The following is a 15,429-nucleotide window of genomic DNA, read 5'->3' on the forward strand; positions in this document are numbered from 1 at the left end:
GCCGAGGCTGCATTCGGCAGCGCGCAGCCGGAGCGTTCCCGCATCTCGGGAGCGGCGTGCCGCGCCGCGCACAAACATCGCGCAGCCGCAGAAGCATCGGCCATCGGGAGCGCGCGCTCCACCTCTGAAGCGGCTGCCTCGCACGCACGCAGCGGCAGCGGCAGGGTCCCTGCCATGCTCCGGCGATGAAGCTCCTCATCAAAGCTCGCCGCTTGCACCCCTCGCGCTCAGCCTGGCCTCCCTACGCTGTCCTGCACGGCGCATCGTCTCTCTCCTCGGCCCCGCGCGCCCGAGCGCCCCGCCGTGGCATGAGAGCAAAGCAAGCGCGGGTGAGGGTGCGCGGGCCTTGGCAGGCATGGAGCAAGCGCTGCCTCGGGCCAGACGTGCCGCAGCACAGGCAGGCGTTGCACCTCTTCGCGCAGGCGGCGCGGTCCCTTTTGTCACCCCTCTCGCTGCTTCGATTCGGCAATTGCCTCGTGTGTGCCTGAGCTCGAGAGTAGAGTGCGCCGCGCTCGCGTGACCTGGGCTGGCCTTCGGCTTTGCGGAGCCGCCCTTATTCGGAGCCGGGACTCGCAGCTCCCGCGCTCGCACGAGGGGGCTCGAAGCGGAGCACTTCGCTCCTGTCCCAGCTCAATGTAATAAGAATGAGGCGGCCGCTCCGACACCCGCCGCCGCGACCTCCCCCTCTTCTGTTCGTGCGCGTGCTGTTGCGCGGAAGGTCCCTCCGCGTGCCTGCATGAAGGACGTCGGCAACGCGCTTCCGTCTTGGCCTACGCTGCGGCAAGGCAACCCAAACAGGAGCAGGTGCTCGACTCCTTTCCTAGCCATGCGCATCTGCTCTCGTGGCTGCCATTCGACGCAAGTCGTCAGCCGGAGGCCGGGCCGAGGCCGCCGATAAGCCACTTCTCCTCCTGTGGGCGAGAGACATCATAGGAGAATGCAAGAGAGTGCATTGAAAGGGTGACGGTGTACAACACGAGGGATAGCGAGTGGGCTCTCCCACCCATCATCTGAAGCTCGCCATCAGGCGCTCCCAGCCCGCGTCGCCGTCCGGCAGCGACGCCAGATCCAGCCAGCGGTCCATCGGCACGGCCGGCGGGCCTCTCGAGGCCGCACCCGTGCCGGCGCCACCGAGCTCCATGAGGCCGCTCAGCAGCACGTCGGCGCTCGCCTGCGGCGACGCAGCAGCTGGCGCCGCACTCGTGGTGGGCATCGCAGGGCCGTTCTGCGCCGGCGTGCTGGCCAGCTCGGGGAAGAGCTCCTCGAAGCTGGGCATGCCGGCGCCGAACTGGAACGGTGGCGGCGGAGGAAAGGCCGTGGTGTTGCCGGCGGCTGGAGTGCCCTGCTGCGGCCATGGCGGCGCGGCGCTGTAGGCACTGCTGCTGCCGCCCGTGGTGCTGCCCGACGCCAGCGGCGAGGCCTGCTGCTCGGCGGCGAACGCGGCAAAGGCCATCATGGGCTGCTGGTGCTGCGGGAAGGGTGACTCCTGCGGCGCAGCCGCTGGCGCTGAAGGACGGAGGTGCTGGTCATAGTGCCGCTGCTGCTCCTGACGCTTCTGCTGCTCCGTCTCTCGTCGCCGTGCCTCGCAAGACGCGTGCGCACGCGTATCGTCCGGGCCGCTGCTGCCTGGGTCGCCGGAAGAAGGCGAGCCGTCTTCGAAGCGCGGCGACGTGGTGCTCGATGCAGGACTGACGTGTGCCGGGGCTTCGCTGCGCTTCTTGCGCTCAAGCAGCCGCTTCCACGTGGCGAGAATACTCGCCAGGCCTCGGACGCTGAGTCTCCGGTGTGAGCAGACGCCGCGAAGCACAAGTAAGCGGCCTACTCACAGAGCCGCGCCCATGGCGCCGAGGTTCGCCTCCTGCACCGTGTTGCCCTGCCCGCAGCCGACCTGCCAGAGCATGTCGAGCCGCCGCGCAGCCTCCGCAAGGATGATGAGGTGCACGTCCGTCCGGCTCGGAATGCCTGAAGCGAGGGTCAGCTGCTGCGCGCTTCGGACGATGCAATCGACGCACTGTGCCAGCCTGTCACGCGCGCCGCGCTGTCGTCGAGGTGGTACTTGGCCAGCGCCACGATGTCCGAGACGAAGAGCATCGGCGAGAGGGAGCGCGCCAGCGGTCTCGAGGGATCGGTCAGGTGCACAAACTGTGGCATCGGTGAGCACATGCGAGCACCTGCGCGGCAAGAAGCTGCACTCACGCTGCTCAGTAGCTGCTCGGACGCATCCAGACGCGGCGTGACCGTCTCGTAGAGAAGGTCCTTCAGCGGCGACGGCTGCGGCGCCGAGAGATACTTGATCAGATCGTGCGAGAAGTCGGCCGGCTTCTCAAGCCTGATGTGGCTGGCGACGTTGGTGCCGCCCTGCTGGTGGTCTTCGCTGCGCGTACTCGCCGGCGTGGCCGGCGTCTCCTCGCCGTTCTCGGTCCAACGGCCCGAGACGAGCAGGTGGATGCCGATGAAGCGCACGCGGTTGTTGTGGTGCGCGCGCCAATTGGACAGCGCCTCGAGCATGAATGTAGAAAGCGTCTCGGCCTGCTCGTTGCTGGCGTGCATCTTGTCCAGGTATGCTGCGGCGCAAGTCAGCAAGTGCGCACCACCACACCGCATCGGTCACGTACCCGCCATCTTCTCAGCATCGCGCACAGCAAGCTCCTCGTCATTGTCGATCTCGCGCAGGTGGAAGCCGCAGAGTGCAAAGGTCAGGCGCGGCGAGAGGAGATCGAGCGTGCGGGCGCGCCGCAGGGCCAGCCAGCGCGTGCGGAGGCCCAGCGATGCGCGCCCCTGCACTGAGGACACAAAGACCTCTCCGCGCGCCTCTGCCTCGGGCGAAGCAACGGACGTGAAGGGAGTCGCACTGAAGATCGAGGGCGAGTCGCTGTGCTTGCGTCCGAGCAAAATGTCGAGCGCATCCATCGGGAAGGCCGACGGCCCGCCGGTCGGCTCGATCGCCATGGCGAGCTCTGCCTCCTGCAGCACGATAGAGAGCCACTGCGTCGCATCGTACAGCATGTCCGCTAGCGCCTGCGCTCCGACATGTGCGCTCACGCTGCCAGACGTACGCAGTGCGACCGCCTCGCGCAAGCGGTCCAGCGACGAGTCCAACCCAAGGCCATGCGCGATTGTGCGCGCAGCGTTACCGAGCATCTCGATGCCGATGCCTCCGTCCGTGGTCACCGAGGTACGGCCGAGCGGTGGGAGCAGCGCGAAGGGCTGGTACGACGCTAGCAGCTCGAGCGCGAGGATGGCGCGGCGGTTGCGCGGCAGGAACATGAGCACAGCGACGCCATGGTGGTGCGTAAGAGAGTCGAGGCCCTCGAGCATCGCGCGCGTCTTGGCTGGCTCAGCAGGCGGGGAGGAGCCGCCAGGCACGTCGGCGGCGCGCAGCGCCAGCGTGTAGAGCACGCTTAGGAGCAGCGTCGACGACTGCGTCGGCTCCTGCAGGTGCGAGCGGCGGCAGACATGCAGCGGCGGAATATGAGGAAAGAACAGGCGGTGTCCGTCGAGGCTGCAAAGCGTGTCAGGAGAACGCGCCTTCCTGTGTGCGATGTGGACTTACAATGAATCAAGCCGGCCGCTCAGGGTCTCGTCAACCAGATCCGTCGGGTCCGACAGCGGCGCGCTCAGTGTCCGCTTCAGTCCGATGTCCCGCCCGAAGGTGGACATGCGGTGGATGAGCTGCGACATGAGAATGTAGGGGTGCCACGCCGAGAGGATGACTTCGCGGTCCTGCATCGGCCGCGCCTCGCCTCGCCGCACAAGCGAGCGCGACGTTCCCTTGCCCTTGCCGGCACGCCCGGCGCTGCTCGAGCCTTCGGCACGCTCACTGGCGTCATCTTCGATGGGACGCGGCAGGAAGAGAATGTTGCGCACAGTCTGCGCTACGCTCTGCTCGTCCATGCCCTGTGTCTGAGCGGGGCCGGGACTAGCTGTCGACGCGGCAGCAGGAGGTGCACGCGCAGCAGCAGTGGAGGAGCTCACCGCACTGGACGCTGCGAGTGCTGCAAGTGCTGCGTCAGTCGCAGGCCGCAGACCGGGCCGGCTCTCTGACCACTCACCCGAGGGCTCCGGCAGCTTCCTGATGCGCTTGCGGTCTCCATCCCACACAACGCACTCGAGCTGCAGCACGGAGCAGCGGTGGCAGCGCTTCTCTGCCGGCAGCGCCACGTCGCGGTTGCTCTCGACGTAGATGTCGGGCAGCTCGCAGCGCGTCTTCTTCTCGCGGCACGAGAGGCACGAGCGGCGCGCATACGTGCGGTGCGGGCGCTTGCCGGCGGCCGCCTTGGACGAGGAGGCGTCGTCGGGCGAGCCGGGCTGTGCGGCGGCAGCGCCGGAGAGACTCGAAGAGCTGGCGCTGCGGTCGATGCCGCCGGCGCCGCTGCTGCTGCCGTTCGTCTCGGCGGGAGCGTCTGCGGCCATGATGAAGCGAGGTGGGGGTCGTGGAGCGGAAGATAGGTAGCAGCGCTTCTCGCACGCGCGGCGTGCGGTGCTGCACGCCGCGCGCAGCACCCGAGGCGAAACGCGTGCCGCGCTGCGCTTTTGCCTGGCGTGTGCGCACCCCACCTCCGCGGCTTTCATCCTCTCCTGCGCTCCGAGATAGGCCAGGCCTCACATCCACGTCTCACACTCCGACCTCTCAGCATCAAGACCACGTCCACAAGGGCACGTTGAGCGGCAGAACTGAGCTCTTTTTGCGCCTGCGATGTCCCACAACGGAGCGCCAGATGAGCGCGAGGGTCGGCGCGGCCCCTGTCACGCGCCTGATGAGCCGGCACAAGAGGCAGCGCGCGCAGATGGAGCGGCGCCTTCTCTGCTGTTCTCTGCTGGTGGTGTTACATCAGGACAGTGATGTAGTGCAGCCACCAGCTCGGCTGTGAGTCGCAGCACGGGCTGCCAGAGGCCACGGGCATCCACAGCCTGCAGACCGAGAGGCCGAGGTATTCGTCTGTGCATTGCGTGGCGAGCAGCTGGGCCTGAACGTTCCTTCAGTCGCGAGGCGGGGCCAGCTCGTCCGTCTGGTCTCAGTCATGCATCTGTCCCTCGGGCAGGCGCCCGGACGGATCCGTCTCGAAGCATGCATAGTCCATCTTGCCGACCTGGACGCCCTGGGCGCGGAGGATGTTGTACGTCGTGACGAGATGGAAGAAGAAGTTCGGGACGCCGTACTGGAGTGTGTACTCCTGCGCACTGAGCGTGAAGCTGGTGAGCGGCGTGCGCACATGGATCGGACGCGCGTGGTCGCCGTCCATCCAGTCCTTCTTGACGGCCTCGAGGATGGCAATCGTCTTGTCGAGCCGTGCCAGCAGCTCCGCCATCGTCTTCTCGTTGTCCTCCTGGTACTCCGTCTCGACGCCGCCGACGCGCTTCGCCAGCAGCTTGGCAGAATTGGTGACCATCTGCACCTGAAAGACGAGCCTGAAAGAAGGGTCAGCCAGTCTCCACCTTTGCTCCACTGCTGCGGCTCACGGAAACATGGTGACGTGCAGCCGCGCCGCGAGCCACGAGTCCGGGCTGGTGCCGCGCTCCTGGCTGAACTCCTCGGCCTTGTGCAGGATCTCCTTGAGGCTGCCGATGTACGCGATCATCGTCGGAATGGAGGCATCGTACAGCGACAGCATGTTGGGCGGCGCTTGGTGGTGTGGTATGAGGCGGCCGATGTGGGGAAGATAGCAGGATAGGCGCGCGAGAGCGGCATGGCCGAGTGCCGAGCGTAGCGCGTGCGCTCGGACCCCGGCACGATCTCGGAGCCCGAGCGAGCCGGAGGTTACGTGACGGCCGCTCGCTGGCGCCGTTGCCGCTCCTTCGCCTGCCCGAGGTGCTTGAGCAAGACGCCGGCAGCTTGGCAGCAAGCAGAGGTGCAGCGAGCATGACGATCCGGCTTGCAGCGCTGCTAATCTCCGAGCTGCGGCCGCAGCGATGCCATGCAGCCGGCGGGGCATGAGGGGCACCTTGCGTAAGCCCCTCCTCCGATGTACACCTTGCTCGCTTGCTTGCTCGCTCTTCCCGCATGCCTCAAGTACCGTACCCTCTCGCGCCGAACTTCTGCTCACTCAGACCACATCTTCACACTTGAATCTTAAGGGAAGTGAGTTTGACGCCCTCTCTGGCACCAGGCTACCAGGCTCATGACGCCGCACAGCCACCATGTCCCTCGCCAAGGTCGACTACGCCAACTCGACGGCGCTCGTGACGGGAGCAACGAGCGGCATCGGGCGCGCCATTGCCCTCGAGCTCGTCTCGCGCGGACTCGCGCGGCTGGTGATCGTGGCGCGCAGCGAGGAGAAGCTCAACGCCGTCGCCGCCGAGCTTAAGCAGGCGTCGTCGGCGCTCGAGGTGCGAACCGTCGCGGCCGACCTCGAGAAGCAGGACGTCGGCGTCGAGATCCAGAAGCAAGTCGAGCAGGCGGGCTGGAACATCGACATTCTCGTGCCCAACGCGGCGCGTGCGGCCAAGGAGGTCTTTGCCAGCGATCTCAAGACGGACACGGCGCTGGCGACCGTCGATCTCAACGTGCGGGCGGTGGTGGATCTCTCGCTGCGCTTCCTGCCCGGCATGGCGCAGCGCCGCAGTGGCGGCATCCTCAACATCGGCAGCACGGCGGGGCACCAGCCTGTGCCTTTCACGGCCACCTATGCAGCCAGCAAGGCCTTCCTCATCTCCTTCTCGCAGGCCATCCGCGAGGAGCAGCGCGACGCGGGCGTGCGTGTGGCGTGCATCGTGCCGGGCATCACGCAGACGAACCTCGGCGGGCCGGGCCAGGGCGAGCGCCGAGGCGCGCTTGACAAGGTCAGCATCCACCAGCCCGACGAGGTGGCCAAGGCCGCCGTCGACGCCTACGAGGCCAACGCGCCGACGCAGGTCGTCGGCTTCAACAACAAGGTTCTCCAGGCCGCCATCAACGTGCTGCCGGCCTCGACGACGGCCGCCGTCATCTCCAAGGCGCGCGGCCACCCGGACCAGTACAGCTGAGCTCGCTGCACGCAGCTCGGCACCTCGTCTCGTTCAGGCTTCCGTCTAGCTATGCCCCCGTCACCTCGCTGTCTCTCTACGTGGAATTCATGACCGTCTCGCAGCCAGAGCCAGGACGTCGCAAGCTGCTGCACGTGCCACGCCCGAGCGCAGATGCAGGGTCCAGCGTGCGGAGCCTTCGCCTTGCCAGCTCTTGCAGGTGCAGCATGTGGCGCAGCCGGCGGAGAGAGCGGGAGGTTGCTCGGCCTTGGCGGCACGCTGCGGGCTGCTGCTGCCGCACGCTGCACCTCCGCCGGTCGGCCCGCGCCCGGAGCGGCTCGGCGTGCGGTCCGGTCCTGGCCGCGCCGCGCTGCATGCTGCTGCTCGTCGTCGTCGGCTTGTCCTCGGGCGCCCCAAGCAGGGCAGGCGGGTGAAGGTGTGCCCGCCCACGTGCCTGTAGTTTCGCACCCGTCCCCGTTTGAGGCGGATGGGGCTGCCCGTAATGCCGCATGGCCCGCTGACGCCGCTCCCAGGGCTTCTCCACACCGCGGTGCGAGGGTTGGAGCGCGCGATGCCCCGCCAAACGCGAACGACGGACGCGCTGCGGCCCTGGCTGCGGCGAGGTGTGCTCGCAGGGCGTTCTGCGGCACAGCGACGGCGCAGGCGAGCCTGGCTGTGCACGCTTGTTGCGTGCTGCTCAGCGTTGCGCGGCTGACGCGAAGCAGCGAGGGCGTCTGACGGCAGCGCAGGAGAGGTGGGGCTGAGGCAGTGCTCTCGGCCATCTCTCCACGTCGCGCGGCGCGGCTCGCCTCGCCTCGTGTGCATCGCTTGCGGGCTGCGGCTGGCGTGCCGGGCGTGGCGCCGTCTTAGCGCGTGCTCGACGGCGAGGACGCCGCCTGTGCCTGCGCATGCGGAAGCGGGCTCGGCAGCGGCGAGTGGGGGGGCGTTTGGCGCTGCCCGCGGCTTCCGGCGTGGGCGGACGTCGGGCAAAGGCGGCAGCGACGGCACCGCGTGCGGGTGCGGAGAGGCGCGAGCGAGCGAGACGGCGCTTTGCCCGCGCGTTGCGCTCGGCGCTCGGCGGCAGAGGAGGCTGCCGGGCGTGGCGCGCGAACGGCGGAGAGGCAGCGGCAGGTGCAGGCACGCCGCCTGCGTCGCTGTCCGCTCGGCGCGGCGACCGGCGAGCGCCGAGCCGCGAGCTGCGCTGCGACCTTCCTGCACCTGCGCCAGCCGAGGAGCGTCTCGCCGCGTCTGTCCTGCGCTTCCTCATAGCCCAACCCCACCCGCCCGCCTCTTGGCTCTCCTCCACCGCGCCATGTCTGCTGCTGCTGCCCGTCGCTCCCTTCTCTCCGCATCCTCATCCGCACCCGCCACCCGCACCGCCCTCCCTCGCTCCGCCCGCGCCGCCTCGACCCTCGCCCGCGCACCCGCCTCGCGCTCCTCCTCCTCGGCCACTGCCCGCAGCGCCTCGCTCGTCGCTGCTGCCCGTCCGCGCGCCGTCGCCGCCACCTCTGCACAGCTCGCTCGCAGCTTCTCCGTCACCATGGCGCCTCGTGAGTGGTGCTGCTGCGGCGATGCGTCGCTATCTCCGTGCTCATGCCGCGCGGCGCACAGGCAAGATCAAGGTCGACAACCCCGTCGTCGAGATGGACGGCGACGAGATGACGGTGCGTGTGTGGCGGGCGCAGTGCGGCTCGAGCGCTGCTGAAACGCAGCCTTGCACAGCGCATCATCTGGCACAAGATCCGTGAGGAGCTCATCCTGCCGTACGTCGACGTCGAGATCAAGTACTACGACCTGAGCATGGAGAACCGCGATGCCGTGAGTGGACGCTGCAGCGCTGCACCGCTCTGCCGCTGCTCACACTGCTGCACAGACCGACGACAAGGTCACCGTCGAGGCGGCTGAGGCGGTGAAGAAGTACAGCGTCGGCATCAAGTGCGCCACGATTACGCCCGACGAGGCGCGCGTCGAGGAGTTCAAGCTCAAGAAGATGTGGCTCTCGCCCAACGGCACGATCCGCAACATCCTCGGCGGCACGGTCTTCCGCGAGCCGATTGTGCTGAGCAAGATCCCGCGCCCCGTGCCCGGCTGGACGAAGCCGATCTGCATTGGCCGCCACGCGTTCGGCGACCAGTACCGCTGCCAGAACTTTGCCGTCGACAAGCCGGGCAAGTTCACGATGACGTTCCAGCCCGCCGACGGCAGCGCCGCGCAGGAGTGGGACATCTTCAACTTCCCCGAGCGCGGCGGCGTCGGCATGGCCATGTACAACACGACGGACTCGATCGAGGGCTTTGCGCACGCCAGCTTCAAGATGGCCCTCGAGAAGAACATGCCGCTGTACATGAGCACCAAGAACACCATCCTCAAGGCCTACGACGGACGCTTCAAGGACATCTTCGAGGCGGTGTACCAGAAGGACTACCGGTCGCAGTTCGAGCAGAAGAAGCTGTGGTACGAGCACCGCCTCATCGACGACATGGTCGCGCAGGCCATCAAGGGCGACGGCGGCTTCGTCTGGTGCGTGAGGCGTGTGGGGTGCGCGCGCGCAGATGCTGACGCGCACATGCAGGGCGTGCAAGAACTACGATGGTGACGTGCAGTCCGGTGAGCAGCGCGCGCGCATGATTCGAGATGTGCCCTGTACTGACGCTTCTTCTGCGCGCAGACATTCTTGCCCAGGTGAGGACATGCGAGGCGTGATCTGCGCGCAAAGGAGACGCGCGCAAGCTCCAGCGCGCATTGCTCACACTCTCTTCAGGGCTTCGGCTCGCTCGGCATGATGACCTCGGAGCTGATCACGCCCGACGGCAAGACGATGGAGTCTGAGGGTGCGTGTACAGCGCGCGCATGCACACATGAGCTGGCGCTGACCCTCCCGCAGCCGCGCACGGCACGGTGACGCGCCACTACCGCGAGCACCAGAAGGGCAACGAGACGTCGACGAACTCGGTCGCCTCGATCTACGCCTGGACGCGCGGCCTGCTCTTCCGCGGCAAGCTCGACGGCAACGAGGAGCTGCAGACGTTCGCGCGCGCCCTCGAGGCCGCGTGCGTCGAGGCCATCGACGAGGACAGCATCATGACGAAGGACCTTGCCCTTGCCATCCACGGCAAGAACATGAAGCGCGAGCACTACGTGACGTGAGTTGCCCGCAGCGGGTCGCCTGGCATGCGCGCTGACCTTCTACCAGCACGACGGAGTACCTCGACTACGTGCGCGAGAAGATGGCCAAGAAGCTGCAGAAGCAGGGCATCGAGGCGGGCAAGCTGTAAGGGCGGAATGACGAGACATGGAAACGTAAAACGGGCAGGCCGTGCCCGATAGAGAGCAGCCGCGCGCGCCGCCGCGGAGCCGCTCAATATGACTTATACACAGCACGCAACGGCAAAGAGAGGTTTGAAGGGGCAAAGGGAAGGGACATGCGGGGGGATGGGAGGGAGTGGGCTCGCCGCACAGCAGCAGCCGTTCCGTCGCCGCCAGCACTGCGGCGTGATGTGGTCGAGACGCGCACTCAGTGCTGGTTGGGGTACTGGCTCCGGTAGGCCGAGGCCGACGGCACGTAGCCCGACGGCACCATGCCCATGGGCGGGGCGCGCTTGGCACTGCGCTGCGAGTCGCCCCCGAACGAGCTGGCCGTGTTGGTGCGTGCCGGGCGGGCGCCGTAGCCAACGTCGCTGGCGCGCGGCGGCGCCGTGGCCTGCTCGAGCGCCGCCTCGGCCGACGGGTCGCCGGTGAGGTTGCGCAGCAGCGCCGCGAGCAGCTTGGCCGTCATGATGAGGAACGGCAGCATGGCGGCGATGAAGGCGACCTGCACGCCGATGTGGATGCCGAAGAACTGCAGCGAAGGGTGATGAGTGGGCAGCAAGGTGAGGCCCTCGCACGCAAGGCACTCACCGCCTCGCACTTGTCGAGCGACGAGAACTTGTCGCCGATCTCCTTGTTGTCCTTGCACGCGTCGTTCCACTCGTTCTTCTTGTGGATCGACGTGACGAGCTTGGCGACGAGGCCGGCGCTGAGGCCGATGCTGTGGCCCCAGGCTATGTGGCGGTAGAACTTGATCAGGCCGACCTTGCGGGCGATGGCGCCGAAGAAGCCCAAGAAGGCGCCCAGCGTGAGGGTGAAGAGGAGCAGGATGAAGATGCCCGAGGCGATCTGCCGCGCCTTGCCGAGGCCCGCGTGGAACTCGATGAGCTGCGGCGATGTGTGAGTGGTGTGCAGGGTGGGTGAGGCTGCGCCAGCTACGCACGTCCCAGGTGTCCCACAGCCCCGCGAGGACTGCGCGGAGCGAGCGTCAGCCGAGGCGCGATACGCAGCAGCCGCGACACTCACTCGAGACGATGAAGAGGTACGGCGCAAAGAGGATGACGCCGGTGCGCGGGTTGGCGAAGCAGAGGTTGCTGGGGCCGAGCATGGTGACGAGCGTGTGTGTGTGGGCGGGGAAAAGTTGAGGTGGAAGGTGTGGAGTACCGGAGCCTGCCGATAGTCGGGAAGTTGCACAAGTTGGAAGACGAGACGACGAGACGAGAGACGGGGGCAGAGCACAGCTCTTGCAGACGGACTGGACAGGCGAGTGGAGTTGGTGAGGCACGAGGGAGCAGAAGTGGGCCACGCGGTGCGCTGCTCTTATGTACCCGCTGGCCATGGCTGCAACGTGCCATCACATGGCGGGCGTCGACGATCTGCGGAGCCGATGGGCGCAATAGAGTCCCTACAAGGCGTGCGGCGCAGCAAAGTGGCCCCTGGACCGCGTGTGTCTCGTGCCCCTGAGCGCGTGGTGCTCGCTGCCCGCCTCGCTACCCCCTGAGCACCACGCGCCGCGAGTGCTACGCCCTCCGCGCATTCGGCATCGGCATCTCGGCCAGCGCAATGCGCACAGCGTCAGAGGGCGAAGACACTTGCAGGAGAGGGTGTCATCAGTCGCAGTCACGCCCAAGAGTATGGGCTTGTTGCCCGCCGGCATCCGGTGCGGGCCCGCCGAGGGGCCAGGGCACCACGCTGCCGGCGCTGCTCTCAGGAGCCCGACATGGGTCGGCGTTGCTCTTTGCCGCCTGTACCAAAGGCTTGCTTCTCTCTGCTTGCCGTACGTTGCATTCAGCCCATGTCGATAGCGCAAGTTCAACAACGCCTCCTCGCCGCGTTCCAGACTCTCCTGTGCGCCTGGCCGCAGGGGCCAGATCTTCAGCCGACACGGTCGCTCTGCCCCTGGTACCCAGTCCACTTCTCCAGCCCGTCCTCGACGTCGATGGCGCGCCATGCGCCATAGAACTGATGATGCGTAGGGCGCAGCAGCTCGAGCAGCGCCTCAGGAGCGTCTGGCGGGCCGGTGTAGTGGCTTCGTGCGCCCTGCTCCTCTCCCGGCGCCGGCTTGCGCACCAGTGTTGGGCGCCAGATGGACCATCTGTGAGGGGTGACTGTGTGAGCGCGAGACTCTCGCGAAGATGCTGCAGAGACTGACTGGCCCTTTGCGGCATTCCAGCTGCCCATGGGCGAGCCGCACTCGCTGCAGCGCAGCTTCCACTTCCTCTCCTTCATGGCCTCAAACACGTGCGTCTTCTCGCTCCACGCGCCATCTGGGCGTGCTTGCTGCTGCGCACGCTCCTCATCGTTCCGCAGAAGCTCGGACGAGACTCGTGGAGGCGGCGCTGGCGGAGAAGGATGCCACTGCACAGCGGCGTAAGGCAGATGCATGGTATGCACAAACGGCGCGCCGTTGAAGCGTTGGCAGCGCGTGCAGTGGCAGTAGGCAGAGAGCCGCGGTGGTCCAGACAGGGTGAGGGTGTAGCTCAACGCGCCGCATGCGCAGTGACCTTGCGCCGAGAGAGCCTCGCCCATCGCTGCTGTTGCTGCCTTGCGGTCGTCGTCGTTGGGAGAGAAGGGTGAGGGGAGCGGGCGGCGCGTGTGGAGGCAGCCGGCCGCTCCTGCTACGGCGGCAGCCGCATGCAGGCGCCACGCGCCCGTGTCGCCGGCAAACCGCAGGCATGCTAGGCTGCACCGCAGCAGGCGAAGGCGCACATGCTACACACATAGCACGGTACATCGGATGTATTGAGGGCAGCAACCGCTGGAGGCGACTCGAGTGGCTCCTCAGGGTGCGCGGTGATGTGAGTGAGGTAGTGTGGATGGGAGACGCGGGAGACTGTATGTGTGGGAACGGGAAGGCGCGACAGATGGGTGGAAGCGATGCGAGGCTAGCACAGCTGCTGCTCAGCTGAAGTCCGGCGGCGAAGGAGCGGCAGGAAGGTCGAGGTTGAGGCCGAGACCGGCGGTCAGGCCGTACACGATGACGAGGAGCGGGTCCACGAGGCCAGACAGGCCGGGCGCCAGGCTGTTGAGCAGCGCCTCGACGCCGATGATGAGCGAGGCCAGGCCGGGCGAGACTGTAGGGGGAAGATGTGAGCATGAAGCGACGAAGAGACAGGATGTGCGGATCTACTTACGAGCGTCGACGAGGTTCTGCACGGTGCCGAGGTCGAGGTTGGCGGTCAGATGGCGCACAAGCGGCTCGACGCCCGTCAGGAGCAGGTTGTTGAGGTCGACGGTGAGCTGCGCGATGGCGGGCACGAGGAAGGGCGGCGTAGCGACCTGGCGCTTGCTCTTGGCCGCCTGCATCGCGTCGTTGGCCTTCTTGGCCGAGGCGCTGATACGCTCGAACACGGCCTTGACGGCGGCCGGGTCTGGCTTGTCCTGCTTCAGCAATGCCTGAACGTCCTTTTGCTCCTGCTTGAACTCCTTGGACGCGGCGCTGGCAGCCGAAGCAGCACCGCCGGCCGAAGCAGCGGAGGCCGAGGTGGCGCGAGCGGCCACCATGCGGGCGGCGAAGCCGCTCGAGAGGTCCGAAGAGGAGAGAGCCACGTCGCGGGCAGCGGCGGGCGAGCCGATCGAAGCGGCAGAGGCAGAGGCGCCGAAGGCGAGAGCCACGAGCACGAGCGTCTTGGAGAGCTGCATGTTGAGGCAGGCGAAAGGTGTTGGCTGGAGGTGTGTTGGTAAGGTGAGAGCGAGTGAGGATGTGGGATGAAGAATGGGCTTCTGGAGCTCGAGCAGGCTGCCTTATGTACCTTTGCGAGCCGAGCCTCTGCCCGTGTGGCATTGTCTGCCATGACGGCTCCAGTGTGACCGTGCCATGATCCCTCGTCCCATGCGGCGTTCTCCAGACGACCGGTGTCGCCCACCGCAGCAAGCACCATTGCGAGACACCCCCTGGCCATCCAACTCGGCTCAGCTCGGCCCGTCACACACGCTAGCCAGTGCTACTTTCTTCTTACGCTAAGCGACTTGCGGTGTTCTAGCGACGTTGATCCTGCAGCGGCAGCGTAGGGACTCGTGGCCGGGCCTGAGGGCCGTAGCGTCCCAAAGGGAGCGGTGAGCTTTCGCAAGGAACGACGAGGGCGCAACGGATGCGTCTGGATGGCACAGCGAAAGAGGAGGGCAGCCTTAGTCTAGGCGCTAGCAGGTGTTGGCAACGAGAGTGAGCGCACGCTCAGGCAGACAGTGCCGCGGTCATGGCCGATGCTTGCGATGCGAGACGACTGCATGGAGCCAGCGAGCGGTGGTACGCGCGAGGTCACAGCGGAGAAGGTGCGTGCGCAATGAGAAGGGCTAGCGAAACGTGCCATTGGCGCATGCAGCGGCTCGGATGGGGGTGTGCGAGGCGTAAGCTTGCTTCACGGGACAAGACAGCTCGCAGCGGCTCATGGATCCAATGGTCGTACGCGGCGTCCTCTTCTCCAGGTACGCGCCGTGTCGCCTCAGGGAGCGATCTCGCACGAGCCTGTCCTTGCTGGGCGCGGGCACGTAGAAGCCCGCTGACGTGGGTCTACAGCTGAGCAAGCTGAGCGTCCAGCTGCCCGTTGCGCGGCTCACACCTTCTGGCCGAGGCAAGGGTGTGCGCTAGGCTCGAGAGAGGTGATGGGGGTCCCGCTGCTCTCGGGCGCGGGCAAAGTGGCCCCCTGAGCAGGAGCAAGCGCTATACATGCTCCGCCTTGCTGCGCCCGCCGCATCTGGTTGGCCCTGAGCCGCTGTCAAGCGTTGCGAGCGGTGCAGTTTGCCGCTGCACGATGCGCGCGCGGTGCAAGAGGCCGCGCGGCGGCTCGCGGCCCGAGCACAGCGGCAGGCCGCTCCGCTGCACACGACGTGCGCGCTAGTCGAGTCGCCCCCCCGAGAGCGACACCTCGCGCTGCGCCATCTCACACCTCCCAACGTGGCCTGAGGGTGCATCGAGAGATCAGCCGACAAGCTTCGCTCTTGGTCTAGCGCCATCGGCGCGCATTGCATCGACCGGCCGCAGGGCACCATCGGCGCAGCATCCGCGGCTCATGCGCTACCCGAGGCCGAGGGAACGAGCCAGCCTCAACCCTGCATGCAGAATGGCTCGCTCTCGTCGCCGAGGAGAGATCAGCGCAGCCGATGCGCCAGATGCCTCTCTGACCACGCCCTCTGGCCCCTCCACTGGTGCAGTTCGCAACGCACGGCCCGCACCCGAGCTCG

General features: G+C 67.1%; 8 protein-coding genes across 8 annotated transcripts; 2 read left to right on the forward strand and 6 right to left on the reverse strand.

Moving 5' to 3' along the window:
* Positions 1-124: 124 nt before the first annotated feature.
* On the reverse strand, positions 125-594 carry FA09DRAFT_328703 (hypothetical protein). Its single transcript, XM_025741880.1, has one exon. The coding sequence runs from the start codon at positions 355-357 to the stop codon at positions 199-201; it is 159 nt and encodes a 52-aa protein (XP_025599559.1). The 5' UTR covers positions 358-594; the 3' UTR covers positions 125-198.
* A 412-nt stretch (positions 595-1,006) lies between these two features.
* FA09DRAFT_337426 (hypothetical protein) lies at positions 1,007-4,413 on the reverse strand (the record flags this gene model as incomplete). The annotated part of the gene is made up of 7 exons (XM_025743992.1): positions 1,007-1,772; positions 1,827-1,962; positions 2,013-2,142; positions 2,197-2,564; positions 2,616-3,502; positions 3,554-3,995; positions 4,053-4,413. 7 exons carry the CDS (start codon positions 4,411-4,413, stop codon positions 1,007-1,009), a joined length of 3,090 nt encoding a protein of 1,029 aa, XP_025599560.1.
* Positions 4,414-4,926: 513 nt separating this feature from the next.
* On the reverse strand, positions 4,927-5,649 carry FA09DRAFT_359329 (hypothetical protein). Its single transcript, XM_025745095.1, has 2 exons — positions 5,461-5,649; positions 4,927-5,409 (listed from the first exon to the last, which is right to left on the reverse strand). The coding sequence occupies exons 1-2, from the start codon at positions 5,610-5,612 to the stop codon at positions 5,016-5,018; spliced, it is 546 nt and encodes a 181-aa protein (XP_025599561.1). The 5' UTR covers positions 5,613-5,649; the 3' UTR covers positions 4,927-5,015.
* A 156-nt stretch (positions 5,650-5,805) lies between these two features.
* FA09DRAFT_328706 (NAD(P)-binding protein) lies at positions 5,806-7,053 on the forward strand. Its single transcript, XM_025741881.1, has 2 exons — positions 5,806-6,079; positions 6,134-7,053. Exon 2 carries the CDS (start codon positions 6,139-6,141, stop codon positions 6,961-6,963), a length of 825 nt encoding a protein of 274 aa, XP_025599562.1. The 5' UTR covers positions 5,806-6,079; positions 6,134-6,138; the 3' UTR covers positions 6,964-7,053.
* A 1,292-nt stretch (positions 7,054-8,345) lies between these two features.
* FA09DRAFT_305989 (isocitrate dehydrogenase NADP-dependent) lies at positions 8,346-10,276 on the forward strand. Its single transcript, XM_025740521.1, has 9 exons — positions 8,346-8,492; positions 8,554-8,606; positions 8,665-8,760; positions 8,816-9,462; positions 9,515-9,549; positions 9,611-9,624; positions 9,704-9,773; positions 9,827-10,085; positions 10,136-10,276. The coding sequence occupies exons 1-9, from the start codon at positions 8,483-8,485 to the stop codon at positions 10,215-10,217; spliced, it is 1,266 nt and encodes a 421-aa protein (XP_025599563.1). The 5' UTR covers positions 8,346-8,482; the 3' UTR covers positions 10,218-10,276.
* A 180-nt stretch (positions 10,277-10,456) lies between these two features.
* On the reverse strand, positions 10,457-11,356 carry FA09DRAFT_337430 (hypothetical protein; the record flags this gene model as incomplete). The annotated part of the gene is made up of 4 exons (XM_025743993.1): positions 10,457-10,780; positions 10,840-11,136; positions 11,192-11,220; positions 11,275-11,356. 4 exons carry the CDS (start codon positions 11,354-11,356, stop codon positions 10,457-10,459), a joined length of 732 nt encoding a protein of 243 aa, XP_025599564.1.
* Positions 11,357-12,123: 767 nt separating this feature from the next.
* On the reverse strand, positions 12,124-12,777 carry FA09DRAFT_295721 (hypothetical protein; the record flags this gene model as incomplete). The annotated part of the gene is made up of 3 exons (XM_025740133.1): positions 12,124-12,343; positions 12,401-12,528; positions 12,574-12,777. The coding sequence occupies 3 exons, from the start codon at positions 12,775-12,777 to the stop codon at positions 12,124-12,126; spliced, it is 552 nt and encodes a 183-aa protein (XP_025599565.1).
* A 372-nt stretch (positions 12,778-13,149) lies between these two features.
* Positions 13,150-14,348, reverse strand: FA09DRAFT_355853 (hypothetical protein; the record flags this gene model as incomplete). The annotated part of the gene is made up of 2 exons (XM_025744849.1): positions 13,383-14,348; positions 13,150-13,322 (listed from the first exon to the last, which is right to left on the reverse strand). Coding segments are annotated over exons 1-2 (823 nt in total), but the record flags the coding sequence as incomplete, so codon positions are not given.
* Between the last annotated feature and the right edge of the window lie 1,081 nt (positions 14,349-15,429).

The sequence above is a fragment of the Tilletiopsis washingtonensis genome (assembly GCF_003144115.1).
Source record: "Tilletiopsis washingtonensis strain MCA 4186 unplaced genomic scaffold FA09scaffold_6, whole genome shotgun sequence".
In the NCBI taxonomy this organism is placed as follows: Eukaryota; Fungi; Basidiomycota; class Exobasidiomycetes; order Entylomatales; genus Tilletiopsis; species Tilletiopsis washingtonensis.

Bases quoted from the DNA above. Each gene is read 5' to 3' on its own strand.
- FA09DRAFT_359329 (XM_025745095.1), bottom strand. From the start codon at position 5,612: ATGCTGTCGCTGTACGATGCCTCCATTCCGACGATGATCGCGTACATC. The intron at 5,410-5,460 runs GTGAGCCGCAGC...CCCTTCTTTCAG, and splicing joins CTGCACGTCACCATGTTTCC to GCTCGTCTTTCAGGTGCAGA.
- FA09DRAFT_328703 (XM_025741880.1), bottom strand. From the start codon at position 357: ATGCCTGCCAAGGCCCGCGCACCCTCACCCGCGCTTGCTTTGCTCTCA.
- FA09DRAFT_328706 (XM_025741881.1), top strand. From the start codon at position 6,139: ATGTCCCTCGCCAAGGTCGACTACGCCAACTCGACGGCGCTCGTGACG.
- FA09DRAFT_305989 (XM_025740521.1), top strand. The intron at 8,607-8,664 runs GTGCGTGTGTGG...AGCCTTGCACAG, and splicing joins TGGACGGCGACGAGATGACG to CGCATCATCTGGCACAAGAT. The intron at 8,761-8,815 runs GTGAGTGGACGC...ACTGCTGCACAG, and splicing joins GCATGGAGAACCGCGATGCC to ACCGACGACAAGGTCACCGT.